The sequence below is a fragment of the Herpailurus yagouaroundi genome, unplaced genomic scaffold, assembly GCF_014898765.1.
Source record: "Herpailurus yagouaroundi ecotype Mexico unplaced genomic scaffold, PumYag 28, whole genome shotgun sequence".
Lineage (NCBI taxonomy): Eukaryota > Metazoa > Chordata > Mammalia > Carnivora > Felidae > Herpailurus > Herpailurus yagouaroundi.
Window position 1 is genome coordinate 84,948,510 of NW_024412376.1, and position 25,765 is coordinate 84,974,274.

At 37.0% G+C, this 25,765-nt stretch overlaps 1 protein-coding gene and 1 pseudogene across 2 annotated transcripts; one reads left to right on the plus strand and one right to left on the minus strand.

Annotated features, from left to right (window-relative positions):
• The first annotated feature begins 1,481 nt into the window (after positions 1–1,481).
• LOC121032076 (alcohol dehydrogenase E chain) lies at positions 1,482–24,010 on the plus strand. 2 transcript variants are annotated; one of them, XM_040477762.1, is made up of 10 exons: positions 1,482–1,743; positions 8,725–8,795; positions 11,753–11,854; positions 12,314–12,452; positions 14,314–14,401; positions 14,499–14,718; positions 16,859–17,119; positions 18,817–18,952; positions 19,763–19,901; positions 21,690–24,010. In XM_040477762.1, the coding sequence occupies exons 2-10, from the start codon at positions 8,778–8,780 to the stop codon at positions 21,712–21,714; spliced, it is 1,128 nt and encodes a 375-aa protein (XP_040333696.1). In that variant the 5' UTR covers positions 1,482–1,743; positions 8,725–8,777; the 3' UTR covers positions 21,715–24,010. The 2 variants fall into 2 exon arrangements, with proteins under 2 accessions (XP_040333696.1, XP_040333705.1); XM_040477771.1 differs by lacking the exon at positions 8,725–8,795 and having other exon boundaries at positions 1,483–1,743.
• Positions 4,729–8,459, minus strand: LOC121032069 (abl interactor 1-like; annotated as a pseudogene).
• Positions 24,011–25,765: the final 1,755 nt, after the last annotated feature.

Here is a 25,765-nt window from a genome sequence, read left to right on the forward strand (position 1 = left end):
TTATTTTTTTAAAAACAAGGGTGGTAAGGTAATATATGGAAGAAAGGAGAGCTTTTCAATAAACAATACTAGAACAAGTAGTTATCCATATGAAAACAAAAGAACCTCAACACATACCTCCCATCACACACACACAAAAAACCTTGAATTGGATCATAGAGCTAAATGTGAAAGCTAAAACTATATAATTTCAAGGAGAGTAGATAGGAAACCTCTTTGCATATTTGGGTTACAGAAATAATTCTCAGGACATAAAAAGTATTAATCACAAAAGAGCAAATGGATACAAAAGACTTTCTCCAAATTAAAAACGAATGCTTTTTTTAATAACACCGTTAAGGAAGTGAAAACACCAACCACAGAATAGGAGAAAATATTCTTGACACAGATATCTGATGGAGTAGTTATATCCAGAATGCATAAAGGACTCTTACAATTCAATAGTAAAAAGACAGCCAAATAAAAATAGGTACAAGATTTAAATAGTTCACACAAAGGAAATATACAAATGGTCAATATGTACATGAAAAAAATGCTCAAAATTCATCTTGAAGTAAGTGCAAATTTAAACCACATTGAAATTACACTACAGCCAATACACTGGCTAAAATTTAAAAGACTGCCAGTATCAAATGCTGGTGATTCACATACATTGCCTATGGGACTGTAAGATGGTACAACTACTTTGGCAAACAGTGTGGCCATTTTTCATAAAGTTAACACTCACGTACCACATGACCAGCAAATCTACTCCTCGATATTTATCCAAAAGAAATGAAAACATTTGTCCACAATGTTTATAGTGGCTGTTTTCATACTGGCTAATATTGTAACAAGTGAAATGTCCATCCCCTAGTAAACGGACGAACAAATTATGGTAAATCCATGCAACAGACCACTGTGGAATAATAAAAAGGAACCAACTATTGATATCCACAAGATACTTACATCTCAAAAACTGAAGAAACTAATAAACACAAAGGAATTTGTACTGGCATGATTTTATTTATATGGAATTTTAGGACAGGCAAAGCAATCTATATTAACAGAAAGCACATCAGTGGTTGCCTGGGGCTTGGTGTATGTAGGTGAATTGACTGCAAAAGGGGTGAAAGAGGAACTTTGGGGGGGGATAGAAATGTTTTATATCTTGTTTGTGGTGGACTTACAGTTCTATTAATGGTCAAGACTCATTGAGTATACACTGAAAATGGATGCATTTTTTTGTGTATAAAATTGACATCAATAAAGTTAATTTTAAAATAAATAAGTAAAAACTGCTCAAAAGCCCCCCAGAACCCTCAGACTTGGAAATCACCCACTACTTGAGTGTTGTAAGAGCTTTGGAATGTCCCTGTAAGAAAAGAAGGTACTGTGTGTCACATAAACAGCTCATGAACTCCTTTAAACCTTTTCTGCTATTTTTATTTGAGCATGGGGGAGGGGTGGGAGGGTGCCTTTGAACTTTCTCTTATAAAGGAATATACTTCACTCCGACTTTTCTTGATTAGATTCTACTTTCCCAAGGCCTGAATATAGACTCAGAAGAAATACTTATTCCCTTCTTCCTTTCCCATTCTTCCCTTCCCCTCCCTGCAACTTAGATTCCAGACAAGGCATTCCAGGAAGACATTTACTTTTAACATTAAAGTAAACAAACATTAATTCTGTTTTGAGACTACAGCGATCAACCTTAAGACAACTAGATCCTCCCAAGATTACCACAATCCCAGGATTTCCCGGGTGAGTAAACCAGAGTAAACCAGAAACATCACTCTTACATAATAATGATCTTGCTTTTCCTCTGATTTGCCTTAATTGAAAAGAATTTTTTTTTTCTATTTGCTGATATGGTAAATGCCTTAAACTGCTTACCTGGACAACCTCTCACCTAGCTGTGCAAACCAGGATTTTTGAAATTTCCCCTTAGCATGCAGTTTAGACTAATAAACAAGTTCTGTCTTTGTTGTTTACCCTAGCAGCACATAGAATGGCTTCTGGATTGTAACTCTAAATAAATAAATAAATAAATAAATAAATAAATAAATAAATAGAAAAAAAGAAAAAGATAAAGAAAAGAACACCTAAACTCACCTTTACGACCCTTAATCTCTTCCAATACCAATTTGATTAAAGCTATAGTATAACTACTACTTTCCACTTATTCTCATTCCAATAACTCTATTTGTTCTTATGCAACAGTCCATTTCCAGGTTTTAAAATAAAAATTGATGTACTTCAATACAATCACCACTTTCAAATCTTTCAGTGACCGCTTAATTAAGGTTTTGTAATAATCATTTCCTAACAAAATTAAATATTTAACTATTATGTAGTTTTTGAACATAGACTTTGATTCATTCTAATTCAGCTTCCGAGAGTAATTTTCTTATGAGACTATCAAATTTCAAAAATCACATCAGCCTTTGCTCTAATCCCAGACTAGCTTATATTATTCATAAAGTAGTAAAGGTTAGCTAAGTGATATTCTGTACTACTCTTTTAATTGTTTCAATACTACTGAAACGAGTCACAAGGATCAAAGCTAGTTGTTAAACAATAAGCTCTAACTCTTGAAACTCTGAAGTTTTCTTTATTCCAAGGAGGCCTTTTGTAGCTGACTAAATCCAGGATGTCCTAGAGCCTCTGTCCTAGTTCACATGCAAGTATAAGTAGGGTGACCACATAATTAATCATCTAAACTAGAACACTTTTGAAAGCAAGGAGTAAGCTATTCATAATCACTCTGGGAACACACATAGTAATTGTCTCTGGCAAACTGGGATGTGTTATTATCCAGCTATAGCTGCTCAAGCTGTAGCACAGGTCTTAACTGGACCATGAACTTATCAATCGTTGCATAAATATCCTTCACAATTTCTCAGGTGACTAACAAGCATGGTAAGCAAAATATCAGGGCTCCTGCTCATGAATATAAGACGTCTCAATTCACAGGTGATAATTTAGGGAAAACTAGCAAAAGTAGAAGCTCTTAATCTTAGAAATAAAATTTTTCATTGCTGGGAGCCAGAAGGGCTCTCAGAGCTGGTACATACTGCTCATCACTACAGGCTTCGGTTCCAACCCACCTCCTGCCCCACCACTGGAACTAAAGATGAAGTGCCACTGCCGGGCTGGTAGGAACTCCCAACCCCCAGGAGGATCGCGTCATGCCCTGCAAACCCTGACTATGCCAACTGTGCCTTCATTTCAAGAGGATATTTGAAGCTGGAGGGAGCACAAACACAAAGAGATGGAAAAAAGGAAAAAGGGGCATGGGACAGAAAATGAGAGTGGTATATCAAAACATTCAGTATCTGAGTAGTAGGAGTTCCAGAATGAATGAAAGAGCAGAGAAGGTAGGGTGGGAAGGGTAGGGAAGGAAGAGCATTAATAAAACAGTTTAAGTAAATTTTCTGGAACTTTAAAGTTAACCCTCATCTTTTTTAAAAGCCACGGAATGCCAGTAAAATGGATAAAAATACATCCACCTAGAACTGGTCATTGTAAAATTTCAGATTACCAGGGATAAACAGAACATGCTACAAGCTCCCAAAGACAACACGAAGAAGGAGGGGGAAGAAAGGAGCAGGGAAGGAAGGGGTTTGGAGTGTGTGGCCACAAGCCAGGGGATGTGGCAGCCACCAGAAGCTGGAAAAGGCAAGGAATGGCTTCTCTCTTAGTACCTCTGCTGACACTTGATTTCTGCCCAGTGGTACGGACTTCAGATTTTAGGCCTCCAGAAGTGGGACAAAATAAATCTCCATTGTTTTAAGCCACCCAGTTGGTGGTAATTTGTTAGAGCAGACATAGGAATCCAAAAGAGCATGCTGCCCCAGATTCAGAGCACACCCAGGCCATTCTAGAGCAAGTCAAAGACTCCAAGTAAGATTTCTCTAAAGACAAAACTGGTGAGATACTTGATGTGTCTATTTGTCCTAAGTGGAGAACTAAACAACTGGAGATGCTTTGGGCATTGAATTAGATGTAAGCATAAAGACAAAACCAAGCTAGTTTTTTATAAATTCTTTTTAAATTTTTAATATTTATTTTTGACAGAGACACAATATGAGCGGGGGAGAGGCAGAGAGAGGGAGACACAGAATCCGAAGCAGGCTCCAGGCTCTGAGCTGTCAGCACAGAGCCTGACGCAGGGCTTGAACCCACGAACCCTGAGATCATGACCTGAGCCAAAGTCAGACGCTCAACCAACTGAGCCACCCAGATGCCCCTATAAATTTTTTAAAAGTTTATTTAGTTTGGAGAGAGAGAGAGATAGCACGATCAGGGGAGGAGCAGAGACAGAGGGAGAGAGAGAGAATCCCAAGCAGGCTCTGCACTGTCAACACAGACCTTGATGTGGGGTTCAAACTCACAAAACTACGAGATCATGACCTGAGCCAAAACCAAGAGTCAGACTCTTAACCAACTGATCCATCCAAGTGCCCTACTAAGCTAGTTAAAAAAAAAAAAAAAAAAAAAAAAAAAAAAAAAAAAAATTAAATCCTAGGAAAAACAGAATTGTTTAGGTAGAGGGAAAAAAAAAAAACAAAACCACTGCAAACTAAATGGCTCACCTATATGTAACATTTACATAGTCCTTATAACAAATTATTCTATTACTCTTTCGGGAAACAAGAGAGAAGTAGAATATTTTTTAAATTTACTCATTTATTTTATAAGCAAACCAGTGAGGGAAAGGACAAAAATCTTTGGTTCATTTATGTATTTATGAATGGAAAAAATTTATAACACAAATTCACCCATTAAAAAACTTAGGTACAAATTACAACATTACAGATAACCCTTTGTTTTGTTCCACATGCACATAGAGAGCTTAGGGACTCAATTCATTTCATGAGACCTAAGTACGAGTACTCCAAGTAAGTATTACACAAATTAGAAGCATCCTGGATTTTTTACGTATATTTCAATACATAAATTTGTATGCATGCTTTAAACAAACAGTATATTTCAAGAATGAGAAAATCTAAACAGAAAGTATGACCAGCACGAGGATTGTAGTTTTCTGGTTTTAATATTAGTCTGACATAGCGTTAGTAACCATGCTGCATGGAAACATGTAATGGTACAGTCTGAATCATGATTTGTTAAATATTCTACACCACTCCCCCAGAATACTTAGGCTGGTCATAAAGTTAACTGTGTAAGTAAGTACATAAGCATTATCAGGGATGGACAGCCTCCTGTATTAATTGCTGATTAGCAATACACAAACTGCCTCAAAGACTTATGCTTACAGGTAGACATTTAATTATACCAATAAAACAGCATGTCCTGAAAATATGGGCACGTTTGAAAATATTTTAAGACAATTCTGTTAACCATAATAATCCCACAGTATGACTAATAAGAAGAACCTGCTTTAAAAGTAAAAATGTAATCAGCATAGCGCATGATTGATTCAACACAGTTCCCAGGGAACAGACCAGTCACTTGATTGCAGACTCCTTCATACCAGCCATCGTCATTCTTCTTTATCACATAAATGATTGCACCCTCCATAAATGATAGCTCATCGTCCTTGTTTTTCATATAATCATATAGTGCCACAACTTTCTCCATATAATTCTTGGGACCCAAGCAGGATCCCCATCTGCATGTGGATCATTATACTGAACTACTGCAGACTCTTCATCCTCATAATCCACTGGGGGTGGTGGCAGAGGCGGAGACTCATCAAACATGGGAATGTCATCTGGGAGAGGTGGTGGTGGTGGAGTTGGACTATCAGCAATGCTTTCCTACATCCTGGCCACGAAGCCTGTGAAAGGTTATCTGTGGAGTCAACTGAGGCATAGGGGGAGGGGTGAGAGCAACAGAAATTGAATTCTGAGAATAAAGTGGACCTCCGTTAACAGGAGGCTGAGGAGCAGAAAACTGAGCAAAGAGGGAGTTCGTCTGTATCCACCAGAAGACATCGAGGAAGTGGTCAAGTTGTGTCGAGAAATCTGCCTGGTCATTGTGCCGTACTGGGAACTGGGACCTGAGCCTGTGGTTGCTGGTCCAATAGTGGGTGGTGAAATATAGGCATGGCAATGGGGATGCCAATAGTGCTGCTTCCACTGTTTTCTCGACTTCTACTCCCCCCACTACTTCTACTGTGTGTCCTCGGTGTCTGGTGTAAAGAAGCCGTCCTGCCTGGACTATGCTGACTTCTGAGCCTAGCAGGACTTATCATGTAGTCATTAGGAACTGCTGGGGGTTTAACAGGTTCCAGGGTTTTGTAAGGAGTATTTTGTCCCAGTGTTCCCCGGCCTGACATGGGAGGGCTTGGAGGTTTCTGAGTAGGAAGATTTGTTCTGGACAGTGCGCCAGTTCTTGCAGGCTGGGTATTTCCATGCTTGACACCACGGCCCACAACATCCAGAACTGTATAGTCAATAGGTTTCTGAATACACCTTACAGAGCGCTCCATATGTGCAGGTGCTATTATTTTGTGAGTTCTTGGTGTATTCTTATTTGTTGTCAAAATGCCAATGTCTCTTCAAGACACTTTCTCTTTATGAATGTCCACGGTCTGTGACATATGATTGGTGGAAGACTCCATTCTCCAAAGCTGGGAGGTTTGGATATCCAGCAACTAGAGTACATTGTTGGCCAGTGCATTTATTTGAGAAGCAAGTCTAGCTATGGATTGGGTTGTGTAGGCTTTGTACTCTTCTAAAGCTTTGCTCTTGTCTGCAGCCTGTATGTAGTTGTTTTCACAGTAGTCCGCCACCCGGCTCAGATTCTGGTAACTCTCCATCAGTGCCGTCTTACCAGAGGGATCTCCTCCTCTAGTAACATCTACAGCTCTGCCAGTTTCCACCAATTCCACTGCATTGCTTCCTCTCGCATTAAAGAGACAGAAGCAGCAACCTCCGAGGCACCGAGCACCTCACAGCCCAGATACAAACCACCTAGTGCCCTCCCGCCTGGTATTGTGGGATGGCCCCCCTCCTCTTCCTCCTCACTCTCTCCACCCCCAGAAGTAGAGCATTTTTGTGGTAATGACTGCCCCAAATTTTCATCCTCCCAAATGGAAAGTTAATAGGAATGTCCAAAGCAAAACCAAGTTAGTAATATATGCATGCTACTTGGAGATGTGGAAATAAAAAAACAAAATAATAAGTTTCAAAAGTTGACAGCAGTGGCTTGTAGGGAAGAGTAAATGTAGGAAAAAGCAGGAAAGCAAGTACAGCTGCTTTTCTTAGGAGGCTTTGTAGAAAAAAGTTTTGCATATGTATATGCACATATAATTTTGGTAAAAATGAAAATGAAAAATCAAAAACTGGAAAAGTGATGAACACAAAAGAATTGTTTATATTCTAGGACTCTTAAAATACAAAATGAATGAAAATTCTAAAACAAGTTTTGTAGCATCATGCAAATAGGCATATATGGCTGAGCATAACATTTTCAGTGACTGTATCATACAGGGATTCGAAAGGTACAAAACTTCAAACGTCTTCAAAGTGCTCTGGAAAACTTCTACTTGAAAACATAATGGGCAGTGTGCAAACCGAGGCAGATCAGGCCTACATGAAATCTATAATGGAAAAGAGCAAGCAGGTCCTGTTAGTCATCTATTGGTTTCTCTTCTGTTGATTATTCTGGATTCTTTTCCTTTCTTCTCAACCCCCTTTAATATACTCATTCCAGTGCTTTCTATGTCAGCACATGGTAACCATTAAAAAGACTCAGTCTGGGTAAATTAACTCAGTCTGTGTAATACTATGGTTTGCTAGACAGTATGCTTCTGGGAGCACTTTTGGTGCCAAGAACTGTATCAGTGTCCAGTTAGGAAAACAGAAAACTCTGTATTTCAAACAAAGTAGATTTATTACCGAAAACTGGCTGCACAATTGTTGAAAAGCTGAAAGATCACAAAAGGCATGTTAGGCCACAGAGAACATTAACATTCAGCCCCTAGAGGGCTGGGATAACAAAAAGAAAGTAAGGTTGTCAGCACTGAAACCTTAGTGAGTAGCTAATATTCACTGAAGGTTGTCCTATTTGTCAGGCGCCCTGAGAAGTACTTTAAAAGGATTATCTCAGTTTTCCTCAAACAACTCCTCGAGGGGGTACCAACAGTCATCCTCATTTTATAGGTAAGAAAATTAAGGCCAAAGACAGATAAATAATAAATCCAACTGCGCACAGCTAGTAAGCATAGGGTCTGCCATGCCATAACCACTGCTCCAAACTCCCTGTTATGACAGGTAGAGGTGAGTGTCTGTGCTGTGACTCATTGTTGTCCAACTTCCCTTCTATGAAAAGAGTGCTAAATCAAACCTATTCCTCTGGCTCAGAGCACTCTCTGTCAATATCATTTGTGCTGCTTCCTTACTCCTCTTTTCGAACTGCAACAAATGGACTAGAAGTTGGAGATTAGCTCACATGAAGGGCAAACAACTCCGAACACCCTATGTGGGATGGAAAGAGAAGAAATGTGCAATCTAGGAAAAAAAGAGAGCGAGATTAAAATTTAGGTGTAGGGACATAGTTTACCTAACGAACCCAATATATTAACTGAAATTGGCAAGGTGCAAAGTCAAAGGTTTGGATGCTGGCTCAGTGCGCTTTTCTTCCTGATTTGACTTGGCTTGAGAAAAAGCTGATAGGTGTGGCTTAAAGACCCCAGATCACATGTGTGGAATGGGCAGTTACTCAAGCAAACAAAATATCTGTATAACATATCACCTTTATCTACTCAAACAGAAAAGAGTCTATAAGAATTCACCAGTCTCCTGGTCTGCAGAGAAAACGCAACGATGAGCACAGCAGGAAAAGTAAGCAAAAAAAATTTTGTTTCTACTTTTGGAAATATATTCTTACTATATAATTCACAAAGATATAGTATTAATGAATAATTTAAAATGCATATATAAATTAGAAACAATGTGTACTGAAATACAAAACAGAGTGTGTGCTTCAATATGCAATGTATATTAAACTGCAGTTAAAAATAGGCTATTCCTAAATATCTTTATCAAGAATGCATAGTATCTGTACTTAATAAAATCTTTACTTCCTGTATTGAATACATGTGCAGTAGTTATAGTCAATCATAAATAGATTTGTAAATCTAACATTCTATGTTTTTAATCAAGGAGTTTTCTTTATAATAAAAAAACATAATTTAAATGTTTTTTGTAATCATATTCTTTTTGGGAACACAGGAAAGTTAGATCTGACAAAAGTTTTATGAGAGGAATTTGATTCAGAGGACTTTGAGATATACTTTGAACCTTACTATAAAATCTCTTACAAAAGGCACACTGATTTCAAAACTTTAGATCAAGATTAATAAGCAAGCCAGCATCAACATGCAAATTCTGAATTACAAGGGCCCTACTGTGCATAATCCAGGAAATTTCCATAGAAATCCTGTGGAACAGTATCTTCTCCACACAAAAGTCAACATGGTTTTACAAAATAAAAATAATAGTGATACAGTTTGAATCACTTATTAGCACTGAGAACAGAGATAATCAGTTCTAAGTCTTCCATGGATTCATGCTCATTTGTTCAACGTGCTTACAGGTGCACAGAAACGCATGTGGTCATTCAATACAAGCAACTCACATTGTTCAACCTAGCTCAATTACAAAAGTCTATGCAACTGTTTCTAGGACATGTGTTATGTTAGGAGTGGATCACACCATACACTATCTTGCTATGATAACTTAAAGATTCCAAGGTTTCTACACACACTGTGTGACACAACACTCCTATATCAATTAGATTGGTTGGAAACCACATGGATCGCCAGTTGTCAGTTTTCTTATTCCAAATCTCTTTATTTTAATTCATTACTGGTTAGTATTTACAACGGCAAGTTACATTTCAAATGAAGGTTAGGAAAAAGAACAATTAAATATGCCAAAACTAAGCTTAAAAGGAGTTCAGAGAGCAAATGTGCAAACCAAATGTATTAATGAAAACAATAAATCTTCCCCCTTTGGGTGCAGCATTAATCACTTTTAGCTTTGTGATAACACCCATTTCTGTTTACCCTTCCTGCATGATAGTCTCCTCAAATGCTAAATGGCAATAATAATACCATTTTATAAGGTGGTGTGAGAATTTAATAAATAAATACTGTAATACACTTGTATCAGTGCCTGGTACATAGAAATAATTCAACAGGGGCGCCTGGGTGGCTCAGTTGGTTGAGTGTCCGATTTCAGCTCAGATCATGATCTCACAGTCTGTGAGTTCGAGCCCCACATCAGGCTCTGTGCTGACAGCTCGGAGCCTGGAGCCTGCTTCGGTTTCTGTGTCTACCTCTCTCTCTGCCCCTCCCCTACTCATGCTCTGTCTGTCTCTTTCTCTCTCTCTCAAAAATAAATAAACTTAAAAAAAAGATTGTAAAAAGAAATAATTCAACAAATGTTAGTCACTGCTGTTACATTGTTGCTGCTATTATTATTTAATCTCTTTTCACTACCATGGAGTAGTAAAAAAATAAAGTTGCATTGATCTTAATTCTCTGGACAGCCAACTTTGTGACTTTGGGAAAATTGGTCAATTATGGAGTCCATTGAGCCTCAATCTTTTCATCTGTAAAATAAGACCAATAATTCAATAATACTGCCCTGGTAACATCATTGTGAGGTTTAAAGATCAAGTATGTAATTCACCCAGGACAGGACCTTGTAGTCAGGACTTATCTACCCTTAGCGTATTATTTCCAAGAATTTTCATATCTATTGTGGCATTGACCCAGGCAAACACCTCGAAAACTGGGAGGGGATTTAACATGAAAATAAATTGTCAAAAGGATAAATCTGTATTGAAAAATTTTTTATCATATTTGCAATTAAGTCAATTCTTTCTAGGAGAAAACTCCCTTAATTTTGTAAGATTTGCAACAATGAAGACAGCTTTATATTATAATCCCAACCACTAAAAATATGTTTTCAACTTTTATTTTTAAGAACCCCGATGGGTAAACTGTGCTAGCTAGAAATTCAAGCACACCATTCTCCCATTTTCAAATATATACGTACATGTGTACATAGGTGTGTGTGAGTGTGCGTATACAGCTATAACCTCTTCAATTTTTGTTGCAAATCTAATCTGGAAGGAATTTCTACACATAAATCAGACAACAAAACAGCACTGCCAAAGCTAACTTTCAAATGAGTGATGCAAGCAAGTAGCAACCACAAGCAGTAAGGAAAACAAAGTCAAGGGAAGAGAACAGGCAAATAGAGAAAAAAAAAAAAAAAAAAAAAAAACTCATCCTAGGTAGGGAGGCAAATGTGCAACCGAAATCATAAAGTTAGATTATTTGGGCTTCAGCAGAGAATTGAGCAAGAGGGCAATAGCTTTTATGTGAACAGCACTAAACCTGTCAGCAAAATTATGTTGATTTAGAATTTCACACACCAGCCAACAGTCGCGGGTAAACAACCGAGTTAAGGACATTAGGAAATATCAGGAATAAACAACCCTTGGCAAACAAAAAACAACATGAAGATGGCCTGAAAGAATATATTCCATTTTATCTCAATGTCTCATTACAGTTAATCCTGTTTCTCTTTCCTTGTGCGATTGCTTTGCCTGTTTTTTAAAAAGGTATTTTTATTCTCTTTGTAAATCAGAGGTCCTTCCTTCATTTCTATGGGACACTTTAGGTTCCAGACATGGGGGAACATGTTGCACGTAAAAAGATGAAAGTCACTATACCTGACTTTAAGAATGGGGAAAAACTAGTAGCATCTTTCTATTCAATTTCCAGGTGATCAAATGCAAAGCAGCTGTGCTGTGGGAGTTAAAGAAACCCTTTTCCATTGAGGAGGTGGAGGTTGCACCCCCTAAGGCCCATGAAGTTCGTATTAAGGTGAAACATTTTTTCCAGTTTTTTAATTTTAGGCTCCAAAAATGGTAAAAGTGGAAATAAGCAAAAATCCATTAAAAGGCACTTTCTATATGGTGATCCAAACACTTACCGTCAAGAAAGATACAAGTACAAGTTGTTAAGTTTTTAAAAAGGAACCAGGGTATATACAGTCTAATCCCAATAAAATAAAAAATAATTTACATGTTTCTACAGGAAAAAAGTGTAAAGGGATGTACATCAAGATTTCAACATCAATTAGCATCAGCTGGTAGAATTTGAGTGACAACTTTCCTAGTGCTAATCTGCAATTTCTACTTCTATAAAAAGGATACATTCTTGTATATTAAGACTTTATTTCAGAAAAAAAAATGTTTCACAGACTATTCCAAATTGTTTGATGAGGAAAAGATAAGTGTCCTATTCTTTTCTGTATCTAATCATCCTCCCTTTCCCATGTAGATGGTGGCCACAGGAATCTGTCGTTCAGATGACCATGTGGTTAGTGGAACAATTATCACGCCTCTCCCTGCGATCTTAGGCCATGAGGCAGCTGGCATTGTGGAAAGTGTTGGAGAAGGTGTGACGACAGTAAAACCAGGTACAGAATTCACACTTCGGGAATTCACAGTTCAAGACCAAGATCATGCAGCCTGGAAAGACCTTGCAGAAGGTCATGGCTGAGCTGGGACTAGAACATAGGTCTCCTCCTTTCTTCCCTCCCTTGCCTGACTCAGACATGTGTGCATTCATGCAATCATGTTTTCTCTCCTTTAGCAAGTGCCTATTAGATGCCAGGCACTGGGTTAGATCCCGGGAACACATAAAGATCAAGTGAGATGCAGTGACTGCCAAGGTTAGAGTTCATAAACAAATAATTTCCATTTGAGTGTTGCTGAGTACTATGTTCTGTCAGGTCCAAAGAGACCTACAAATGGGACAAAATAAGAAGACAAAAGTCTATGTCCTGAACCTCCACATCACTATATGGAAACTGTTGTGTACTGATTTCACAGGATGGGGGCCATGAGGCTTTAACTGAATCTACATGACCTACTCTTAGGTGGGAAGAGACTCATTCACTGATTTCCTCTTCCAGTATGGCCTCCCTTCTTGAACATTAAATGAACAAAACAGACTAGATGGAAGGGAAAGAAATAGACCTAGCAGAAGACACCCTACCATAAACAATATCTGTGTTATTACCTTTAACCATGGTTAAGTGTGACTGGTGACAAAGTACTATTTTATCTTTAATATATATTTTATTCTAATTTTATATTAATATAGATAAATATTTTTGAAGGGTGAATAGATAGAAAATTTTATATGGAGATGATAGGCATAGAAATTTGTCAATTAGATGTTATGGCCTGACCATTTTTCTAGGTCTTGTGGCTAGGTAGCATAGGTGATTAAAAATGAAAATTTTGTCTAATTCTAAAAAAATCACTTTACCAATGGATTTGGCCTCCCCCATTACCAAATACTTAATTGACCTGTGAACAGGCCAATTGTCTGGTTTGTGTTTCAGCTCTTAATATTTCCTTTACTCAGAAATAAATTAATAAATGGATGATGGGCATTGAGGAGGGCACTTGTTGGGATGAGCACTGGGTGTTGTATGTAAATGATGAATCACAGGAATCTATCCCCCAAACCAAGAACACATTGTGTACACTGCATGTTAGTCAACTTGACAATAAATTATATTTAAAAAATAAAAAATAAATTTTTGGTAGAGTTCACCAGTGGGGGGAAAACTAATTAATAATAAACAACACCCTTACTTTTCACCCTGATCCCTTAATCATAGCAGAAAAAATAGATAATTTACAAATTAAGTTATCAGCCACAAACATTTGAAAGTCAGTTTTTATCCTTTAAGAAAGTGCCTAACTCATTGATGAGGTTTACAAAGGGATTTCTTGAATTCTTCTTTTTCCCATTTTTGTTAGTTTTCCTTAAAAACAAACAAACTTAAAAGCATAGTCACTTTGAAAAGCCAAGAAATGGTTGTTCAAATACTCATTTTTACTTTATTTCAAACTATTACAAAATAGCAGATTTCCCTGGCATCTAGTGGAAGAATATCAGCCTGCTCACAGCTAAAATTTATGTTTACAGTTACATGAGAACATTTAATTATCAAGGCTTAAATGATATATATAAAACTCTCAAGAATAAAGGCACACAATAAAAGATAACTATTAATATGGCAGAAATATTTTTTAAATCTATGTTGTTTCTGATATTTGCATTTCCTCTTTGAGAATCTTCAGGCACATGGAAACCCAAACCAATAACAATGCTGGCTGGCAATGACCAACAACATAGTGGTGAACCCTATTTCTTGGAGACTTCAAAGACACATACCTCTAATACATATGCATAAGCTTCCGGTTCTTGCTGTATTAATTCCTGGGTAGAAATTTAAGAAGAATTTGTTTTATACCCTCCAGGTGACAAAGTCATTCCACTCTTTACTCCCCAGTGTGGAAAATGCAATGTTTGTAAACACCCAGAAGGCAACTTCTGCGTGAAAAACGAGTAAGTTTCTGATACTCTCCTTACACAGGCAATGGATTTACACATCCGTTATGCCACTGTCTCATGCCCTTGTGTGTCTATGTGTTGCACTGGCCAGTCTGAACATGCCTCGGGGGACCATGCAGGATGGTACCATCAGATTCACCTGCAGAGGGAAGCCCATTTACCATTTCCTTGGCATCAGCACCTTCTCCCAGTACACAGTGGTGGATGAGATCTCAGTGGCCAAGATTGATGAAGCCTCACCACTGGAGAAAGTCTGTCTCATTGGCTGCGGATTTTCTACTGGTTATGGGTCTGCAGTCAAAGTTGCCAAGGTAGGAAAGACAATGGTTGATAAAACCAGTTACACTCAGACTATCAAGAACCAAGAGGAGAGCAATTTCTCACAGGAATCAGAGATAGTTCTTCATAGATTTACTGGTAGATTTTCCTCCTGCTATCACAATAACATTGATAAAATTTAGGGTATCAGTTATGACTGGAAAAATGGCCTCAGAAGGAATTGAGGAGCATATCCTAGAAAATTTATTTATCACAGATGAAAATGCTATCGACGCTTAGTTAAGAAAAAGTAAAGATGTAATTTTCAATAATTATTCTACAATTGTTCTTTATGTGATTACTAAATTTTAGAGCTGGGATCTCATTTAGTAATATATTGTACTGTTAACACCAACATGCATCAGGCATAGTAGGTTCTGCTAACTTTAGAGGCAACAACAGTAAATAATATGAAGAGATCACCTCTGACTAGCATCTAGTCCATGGATCTTTTACTCTCAGAATTGGGATGAACAGTAGATTCCAAAGCCTTATATAGTGCACCTCCAAACCAAGAGTTACCAACCCACCCACTCTGTGGATCCCTACAAAGGAAGTAATAAAGCTTCAGTAATGCACTTTGCATTAATCCAGTCATTAGGGGATTTCACTGCTACATCTCATCTCCTGCACACACATGTATATACACACAGTTCAGAGGTGGTAGATTTTAAAGAGAAATTCTTTAAACAGAAATTCCTCTTCCCAAAAGTCTGGAAATCTAGCAGTATTCCTTCATTTTGTGAAATGGAAACCCGGAGACATAAAGCTATTTGCCCAACATCTCACAGCTGGTTAGTATGAGAATTGTGATTGGCCTATCTCTCAAAATTCCTGCTGAATCTTAAACCAGGATACATAATTACCTTCATCTTTAGATCACAATTACAAGTCTCAAATTTTTCTAAGTAAGGTAAAAAGTGGTGTTGTATCCCAGAGTATAGTTACTTGGGATAGGAGAAATCAACAGCCACACTGAAAGCTGATTACAGCAGACTAGGTTTGCTAAACAGTCCCTAGCCAACCAAAACAATTGAAAGCATGAGTTTTCCAAATTCTGTGGCTCTAGCACTAAGTCTCTTATGCAACTGCATCATCTGTTTAAACAGATGGTCTAGCTGAGCCTAGACACAGAGCAGAAACTGAGAGCATTCATAATTATTTTCAACCATTAATAAAATATAGACCAACTTTTCATTGCATTATTGTTCATTAGTATATTTTTTAAAGCAGGGATAAAGACCCAATAAGATCACAGTGATCTCAAGCTATATTATCTTAGTTATCTGTTAAATTTCCCCTGTTCTTGGGCTTTCCTCTAAACTAAGGTTAACTCTTCTATATTTCACAGATAATTTATGCTCTCATGATACTGGTCATGATGCTGAAAGTTAATGAAACAAATACTTAATTATTGAAGGTTTCACTGAATTATTTTTCAGTCTCCCAGAATAATCTTTTCCACTTATTATTTCATTTCCCAAAACTTTGCATTTCTGTGTTTGATATACTAAAACTGTTGATAGATTTGAGTTACTAGATTCGATTCAAGACGGGAGTCACTGGCATTTAGGGCACTGGCTCCCAGCCTGAGTTTCTCATTGGAGTCACCTGGGGACTCGGTGACAATTCTGATGGAATTGGTTATAAGCTGTGACCTAGGCATTGAGATGTTTTGAAGCTCCCCAGGTGAGTCTAATGTCCAGCAAAGTTTGAGAACCACTCATCTTGTTCAACCACCTCAATTTAAACATGAAGCAACTGAAGCCAAAAGAGATTTGGCAGAAGGCTGGACGTCCAGTAAGAGTTCAAACAGCTCCTCATAACAGAAAAGGCATAGCACTTTATATAGCTTAGGCATTTTCTAGCAATCATTTATTTTTATTTTTTTAATGATTATTTTTGAGAGAGAAAGACAGAGTACAAGCAGGGGAGGGACAGAGAGAGGGAGACACAGAATCCAAAGCAGGCTCCAGGCTCTGAGCTGTCAGCACAAATCCCAACGTGGGATTCAAACTCACGAACAGCGAGATCATGACCTGAGCTGAAGTCAGATGCTTCACCTATTGAGCCACCCAGGTGCCCCAGTGGCAATCATTATTTAATCCATTTTTGCATTTTCTGAAAACACAGGTCACCCAGGGCTCCACCTGTGCCGTGTTTGGCCTTGGAGGGGTCGGTCTGTCTGTTATCATAGGCTGTAAAACAGCAGGAGCGTCCAGGATTATTGGGGTGGACATCAACAAAGACAAATTTGCAAAGGCCAAAGAGGTGGGTGCCACTGAGTGCATCAGCCCTCAGGACTACAAGAAACCAATCCAGGAGGTGCTAAAAGAGATGAGTGGTGGCGGTGTGGATTTTTCATTTGAAGTCATTGGGCGGCTTGACACCATGGTATGTAACATGAAATGCCTTGAGATATCTGCTTCTATATTTCATAGTATACTTTGAGGCAGTACAATATAAATATTATATATAAATAATATTTTTAAAACTAAGGTGATTTTCCATATCCTGTTGGTTATCTGGGTTATTCTACTTATGATTATGAGAAATCTTTAATTCCATCAGCTCAGCAAATCTGTCTCAAGTAATATGTCTCCTTTCGAGAGGAAAGAGGGTTTTTATAAAATTAAACCACTATAATTTTACTTTGTTAATTTTTGGTAAAAAAAATTTCAAACAAGTAAATATGGGTAATATAAATTGTTTTCAAATTGTCAAGTTTGATTTCTTCCTCACATTCATAATGAAATGGTTTATCAATATTTTACATTTTAAGAAACTTCCATTTTCTTTCATATATCATACTTTGGCCAGAGGAATAATGGCCAATTTTAGACCAGTATCATTTTATTAACAGAAAATATTGCATTTTTCCATTTACCATGCTGCCTTATTTTGCCACAGCAGAGAACACAGATCCTGGCACATAGTAAGCACCCAGTAACTATGTGTTGGGTTGAATACCTTAGAAACTCAACAATTTTTTCCACCAAAAAAATTTAAGAGATCTATATCTCACAGCACTGTTTATAAATTACATGAGATAATGCATGTAAAATACTTAGCACAGCACGACCTGTCAGATGGCAAGCTCAGTAAATGTTAGCTAGTGTTACTGATATGCAGTGCTGTTTCTGATCTTGCAGTGTTTATATCATCTTTGGAATATACATAACATTACTTTCAATGATAAATACCATCAATTGCAAGGAGGAATACATCTCCAGTTATATATATCCCGCCTACCCAGAACTCCCTAGAATCTTACTGAAAGAAAGTCCCCAGAAACCAACAAATCCCCCTTTTGAGGTTCTCCAGTAAATCCTAATAGTAATGGTAACATGAGGAACCACCCTAAGAATAAAGCTCTTTGTAGCCTTGACTTGAGACAATATACTAACTTCAGATGACTAAAGTTCCAAGGCTATAGCTTTTCTCCTTATGCCCTTTTTCTGTTGTTTTCCCTCTATTTTCTCCTGTGAAATTAGATTGCTACTTCACTTGAAGGTACCAAATATCCAATAGCCACATGTTCTGAGGTTATCTGGTCTTCTAAACATCATACTCCAAAATCAAAGGGTTAACCATTATATATTGCTAGAGAATCCTCAACAATTCTCTTACTGTGGAATATGATTAAAAACTTGGCTCAATGAAGAAGCTTTCTTTTGAAGTTCCAGAAGACCATCAAGTAGACAAACAGACCAATTTTGATGATGTAATTGACCTTAACATCTTGTTTGCCATCAAAACACCTGATTCAAGTACTGAGTTCAAAATAGCTACTTAAAATAAATAGGTAGATATGTTTGTGATGATGTTTGCCTCTATTATTTTATAAGGAAGAATTAAGCATATACAACAGATTCATTCATCCACTGTTTCATTAAAAATTTTTTTCTGAGCATTTCCTAAAACCACAACACTATCCTAGGCACAGTGGGGAATGAAGAAGCAAAAGCCATAATCTCTTTCCTGCACACACTCACAATCTAGCTAAATCAGTATTACATGATACCATGCACCATGAGTGTGGACTATCAGAAAATTCACTTTAATGATGCTAAATATTAATTTTATTCCAGGTGGCTGCCTTGTCCTGCTGCCAAGAGTCATATGGTGTAAGCGTCATCGTAGGAGTAGCTCCTTATTCTCAAAATATCTCTATGAACCCCATGTTGCTATTGGGCGGACGTACCTGGAAAGGAGCAGTTTTTGGTGGTATGTAGTTAGGCTTGATGGCTAAATTCTTATGAACCTCAAGAGTTCTTCCCTTTTACAAGTGACAAAGCCAGTTTTTAAAAAGCAACGTGGTTAGGGGTGCCTGGGTGGCTCATTCAGTTAAGCATCTGACTTAGGCTCAGGTTGTGATCTCATGGTTTGTGAGTTCAAGACCCACGTCGGGCTCTGTGCTGACAGCGCAGAGCCTGAGCCTGCTTCAGATTCTGTGTCTCCCTCTCTCTCTCCCTCTGCCCCTCCCCTGCTTGCACTCTGTCTCTGTCTCTCTCTCTTAAAAATAAACATTAAAAAAAATTTTTTTTAAAGCAACATGGTTAAATGAACTAGATATGGATATAAGGATGCACACAGAAGGTTCCAAGACACACTTTTTAGTGTCCCCATTAATAAACTAGAATCTCTCAGTCCCACTTCTTTTATACTCATGACTGTATAAGGCAGTGAAATACCTCATAGGACCCAGGAAATCCATAGCAGTCATTCATGTGTGCTGTCATTGCCTAAATTTAGGTAACTGCTAAATTTGCTCCCTAAGGGAATAACCACCCATAGTATAATTTCTCTATGAGAGAACTAATAATTAAGGACCCTACTTTATCTAGGTGGATTTTTAAAAAGTCTAACCATGGAAAAGGATACTGAAACACTATCTGTTATTAACCTCAGTAATTGTAGTCTGTGGGATGTAGCACTTTCTATAAACTTTCATTTCAATTCTACCTGGAAAGCCTCCTCTCCAATTCTCCTCTTAACCCATGGCTGAATCTTACAAGGATGTTATTTTCTTTTCAGGCTTTAAGAGTAAAGATTCTGTCCCTAAACTTGTGGCTGATTTTATGGCTAAGAAGTTCTCACTTGATCCATTAATAACCCATGTTTTGCCTCTTGAAAAAATAAATGAAGGATTTGACCTGCTTCGTGCTGGAAAAAGGTAGGTATTAAATTTCTTTTTTATTGTAGGTGTTGGCCAATAGAGAAAGAAGGTGAAAGAATGAAAAAAACATTGGAGTGCCTTGGTTCTCCATTAGTAGTTCAGTCTTAGGATGTAGAACATTTTACATCATATTGTGAGAAACTAAAATAGTTGCTTTGCACTTCCTGTTCTACTGAAACCCAACTATTTTGGTTACAGTAAATCTAAATGATCAGAGCCACCCCAGCTTTATTTACAAGAGAACAGTCACCCTTGCAAAGAAAAAGATTCAGAGTCACAGAGTCTTAATTATAATATGGAGTCACTGCAGCCTCTTTCTGGCCACCTAAAAAGGGTTACCATTAATGGCTATAAATTTAAATTGTATTAAGGACCTACTCATTATGGAAGGAATTGGAGTTACCTTGGGATTTTTTTCTATACAGATATCACTAATTTTTTTCATTAAAAATTTAAAAAAATTTTTTTTCAGTTTACAAAGAAGTTTTCACAAATAAAAATTATAGGCATACCTTAGAGATACTGTGGGCTCAATTCCAATAAAAGGAATATTGCAGTAAAGCAAGTCAAACAAAGTTTTTGCTTTTCCAGTGCATATAAAGAGTTATTTTTACACTATACTGTAGTCTAGTGTGTAATAGCATTATGTCTGAAAAAGTAATGTACATACCTTGATTAAAAAAATATTATGTTGCCGGGGCACCTGGGTGCTCAGTTGGTTAAGCATCCAGCTCTTGATTTCGTCTCAGGTCATGATCTCATGGTTCACAGGATCAAGCCCTGCATCAGAGATTCTCTCTCTCCCTCTCTCTATGCCCCTCCCCCACTCATGCTCTCTCACCCTCTCTCTCTCAAAATAAATAAACATAAAAAATATTGTGTTGCAAAAAAATGCAAACCATCATCTGAGCTTTCAGTGAGTTGTAACCTTTTTGCTGGTGAAAGTCTTGCCTCAGTGTTGCTGGTTGCTGACTAATCGGGGCGGGGGTTGCTCAGGTTTGGGGTGACTATGGCAATTTCTTAAAATAAGACAGCAATAACTGGGTGTTGTATGTAAGCGATGAACCACAGGAATCTACCCCCAAAAGCAACAGTGCACTGTACACACTGTTGGTTAGCCAGTTTGACAATAAATTATATTATTTATAAATAAATAAATAAATAAATAAATAAATAAATAAATAAATAAGACAACAATAGTTTGCCATATCCTTTGGTTCTTCCTTTCACTAGAACACTTAGAGATCATTGTAGTGTTATTAATTGGCATGATTTCAATATCATTGTGTCTCAGAAAATAGGGAGACCCAGGAAAGACAGAGACAGGGGAATGCCAGTCGTAGTCAGAACACATACCATATGTATCGATTAAGTTCACCGTCTTACATGGGCACATTAGTGGTAGCCCCAAAACAATTACATAATAACGGGAAAGATCACTGAGCACAGATTACCATAACAAATATAACAACAATGAAAAAGTTTGAAATATAGTAAGAATTACTAAAATGTGACACAGAGACATGAAGTGAGCAAATGCTGTTGGAAAAATAGTACTGGTAGACTTGCTCAACACAAGGTTGCCACAGACCTTCAATGTGTAAAAAAAAAAAAAAAAAAAAAGGAGGAATAGAGTGAGGTGTGCCTGTATTGAAAAGGGGACTGCTCTTTTAAATGCTGAAGTCTTACATTTTCTTCCAAGCTGAATGCTCCCTGGACTCCCAGATGGAACATGTGGGTTATCCAAATACTAAAACAATTAACATGTTTTATTTCCTGTTTCAGCCTCCGCACCATCCTAACATTTTGAGACCATACAAATGCCTTCCTTTGGAGCAGGTCTTTTGGCTCCTGCACCTTCTGGAACCATCAACCAAACTGCATCATTAACTCTGTTCTTCAGGAATGCAATCAATAAATTATACAAGAGAGCTTTCCAAAAGAAGCAAAAAATGAAATGAAATCCACCTTTTTTTTTAAATCCTTTTTCAAGCAAATGTTTAAAATTCAAGTGAGAGCTAAATGCAATATCAGCTGCATAGTTGAGTCCAGTAAACTTTCCTTCTTACTCATTTTACTCATGTTGAATTGTGGCATCCTTCCCATTGAGGAAAGGTAGGTATTTCTTGCACTTCTTGTATCTTTGCCACCCTCAGTCACTGAAACCCAGGGGAGCAGGTCCTTATTACACTTGCCCCCCAGCATACACATGATGAGCTACCACACTTGAACTCTTCTATTTCTACCTCTATTTCCACTGTCTATATTTTCCTTTTTATGAAATGTACCAAAGCCCTAGGGGAAACGCTATCATCTGGGAAAGGATACACTTAGATTTACAAGTAGAGAAGGTCTAGAATTTCTATATGCAGGGAATTTTTTTCTCTTTATTCGTATAATCTTATATTAGCTTCAGATGTACAACATAGTGATTCAACATTTATTTACATTAGGAAGTGATCACAATGATAAGTCTAGCTACCTTCTGTCACCACACAAAGTTGTTACCATATTATTAACTATATTCTAAATTCAAGGAATTTTTTAGGGAAATGTCACATATTTTCATATGATAGAAGGAGGTATATTTATTGCTTCTTATACTGTTGGCAATGGATATATAATTATTCTTTTACAACAGAAGCAATTTCATGCTACATGTGATAAATATGAGATTTATTAAATATGAAAATTGAACTATTCCTAGAACCAAATTCAAAAATCTGTATTTTTTACTCACGAAAGTGCTTTATTGGCTAAATAGTTAATTATTATAATTAACTGAAAATGAGTCATAAGGTAATTTAAAAGTAATATGGCGGCTTGAAGTGTAGGGATGGGAATGAAACAGCTATGGACACAACATATAACTAAGAAATGGCACAAACATCCAAAGAAATGTTTTCTAAGTAAATATATGTGCATATACAGATGTGTATTCTATAGAAATTATTTTTAAATTAGAACTTTTCTATTAACTGCCACGTCTTAAATCTAGAATTCTAGAATTCAATTTTTTGAATATGTAAAAGCCTATGGTACTCATTTGTTCATGCTTTCCCACTCTCAAGGGAAGATTTGCATTTTAAGCTTTATCTCTAAATATACATAAAAAGCCAAAAAGCTTACTCCTTTAAGGGGTGTTGTCTCTCTCCAAAAGTGTTATTTGCTTCCATGTCTACAATTTGTTGATATTGTGGAAAGGACTTAAAACTTAGTGCAAGTGATCTACCACTTAATTGTGACCATAACTGGAAATTACTCAACTCCTCTGAGCCCATTTTATCCTTTTTTAAAAAAAATTATTCTAAACACAAGGACCACAAAACCTTTTTTTTTTTTTTTAAGTTTGAAAGATTAATTTAATGCCTTTGGCACACTTTTTACTGTAGAGGACATATGGTATCAGCATTAACGGGTCACCCAAATACAAAGAACTCTAGATTATGACAACATTAAAGGTTTATCCCAATTCTGCAGAACAGCTTTTTAAAAGATACTATGGGGGCCTCAAAGCTGCGTGCTTCAGATAGAAATTCTCCACAGGTTGAAATGCCAAAATCTAAAATCTATATGTTGACTCACATACTTTGGTCCATTGTAACAGAGCTTTCACCATCCAAACCAATGATGAAGCACTGTGCATGCACCTCCCCCCCCCACCTCACCAGGTGATTTTGGGTTACCTATAAGACAGGTCAGAGCAGATAACACCTTCAACACCCCTGTTTGACAGACTGTTCACAGTTCAGACCAACCCCTCAGTCATGATGATAGTGGAAGAAGAAAGGGGGTATCACTTTTTTACCAGTGTAGAAATGGGGAGGTGAAAGTAGATTACAAACAAAATGTGAATCAGTGTGATAAAATGATGCCTGTGTCAGCTGGGCTTTCGTTGAACAACAAATCAGCAGCTCTTAACAGTCAGCACAATTTCCCTAAACACCCCTGAGGTGGACCATTGACTGTGGACTGTCCCCTAATGTCTGTGCACTGGGAATGCATTGAGAGATGATGTACTTTTGATAAATCTCCATGAAATAAATTGCCAGAAAATTTTAACTATGGAAAAATGATTAAATATTTTTGCTTAGGTCATGCCCAAATTATGGACTATATTTCTTATTTTTAGAAATCATTCTTTACTTTTAAAATTTTTAAAGAAAAAACTGAGGTACTGATAAAATCCCCATGTGTGTGTTCTCTTCTGTCCATACTACCAGGAAGCCAAATCAAAAGCCACAAAAAAAAAGTGCTCGAGAATGTGTGTAGATGAGAAAGTGATTTATTTACAGATCAAAGTCTTTCTTTCATGAAGCTACCAAACTTTTTCATTCTACACCTGAAACTAATATTACACTATATGTTAATGGAAATTTAAATAAAAACTTGGGGGGAAAAAGTCACCGTTTTTTTCTTTGTTATGGAACTCAGATTGTAAAAGGGAAAAAAAATGTTTTGTTGCATTTTTGATACTGGATTGAGGCTTTTGTCCTCTTTTTTCATATATCTATGTAAAAAATATTCTGTCCACTGTTTACTATGAGATTAGTATTACATTTTAGGTAAACAAAATTTTGTAGTGCTTGATAAACTATTATAAATTTAAAAAGATTTCTTTACCTCAATTAACTGAAAGTAATGGATCAATAAACCTACGAAAGATGTTTTAATTAAAAAAAATTACTCTACCAGGACAATACAGCTTCATAAAGATTAGACAGGATGATGCTGTGAAAGGGCTCTGTCAACTGTGGAGCGCCATGTAAAGGTAGGCCATAGTTTAATTGTTTTGTCAAAGATGCTGAAGGAGATATTTAGGGTGAAGGTGGCCTTCAGAATGACCCTAAGAAAACACCCTGAAATAGTGTGGATCCCATATTACTCAGCATGCCAATGTTTTATACTGGTGCTGCTGATAAGAGATCCAGAAAAAGAAGGTATGATTCTAAATTTAAAATCACAAGAGTGGGCATAAAATCCTTCTGGTTTCCCAGAGGCCTGTATTAATCTCCCACCCTCCTTCTTCCCAGGTCATGGGTAGCAAGTAAAGAGTGGGACATAGGTGGGCATGTCAGTATATTCACAGAGTGGCACAGTCCTCCATGGGGTGTCTGGGGAAGTTGGGGGTAGGTGCCTTCTGCATCCAGCACTGGCTATTTGTATTGACATTGATGGAAAAGGAGGCAAGTTGAAATCAAAGCATACAAATGGAGTGGCTGGTATCCTGATAGGCCTATAATGGTGCATATACTCAGGGTGTACTGCTGGTCTCCAGCAATAAAAATTTTGACTCTAGAAACAAAAATTTCCATATTCACTGGCCTCCCTTAAGAAAATATAACTCTTAATGTACGTACTTACTTTTAGCCAGCCATAACAAGCTTGCTCAAAATTAAGAAAATTTTCAGTTTGCAGAGTAATAATTTCATGTTGATGGTTTATCTAATAGTTCTGATAAAATGACACAGTTCCCACTGAAATATTAAATAAACAAAAAGCAATACAATTGAACTCTTAACTAACCTTTGCCATTTTACAAATCACATAAGCTGGTTTAGTATTAGAAAGAAAGTCAATTGGAAAGATTCATTAGAAAATAACTCAGAAGCTGAAGCAGAGTGAGAGCAAGTCTGTATTTGAAAATTACATTTCTTAGACATTTGACTAGTTAATTCTGTTAAATTATTATTGCACAAATAATCTCTATTAAGTAGTCTTGAAAAATGTTAAAGTCACAATTTTATTGATGTATATTAAGTTCTATTTGTCAAATACCTAGTAATATTCAGGAAATGGGTCAATAAATAAAAAGAGAAACCAAAGTAAGTGGGGAAAGTATAAAAGCAGAATTAGAACAC

Excerpts from the sequence above, each read along its gene's own strand:
- LOC121032076 (XM_040477762.1), top strand. Across the intron at positions 14,719-16,858 it reads CTGCAGTCAAAGTTGCCAAG|GTCACCCAGGGCTCCACCTG; the intron begins GTAGGAAAGACA and ends CTGAAAACACAG. Across the intron at positions 17,120-18,816 it reads TTGGGCGGCTTGACACCATG|GTGGCTGCCTTGTCCTGCTG; the intron begins GTATGTAACATG and ends ATTTTATTCCAG.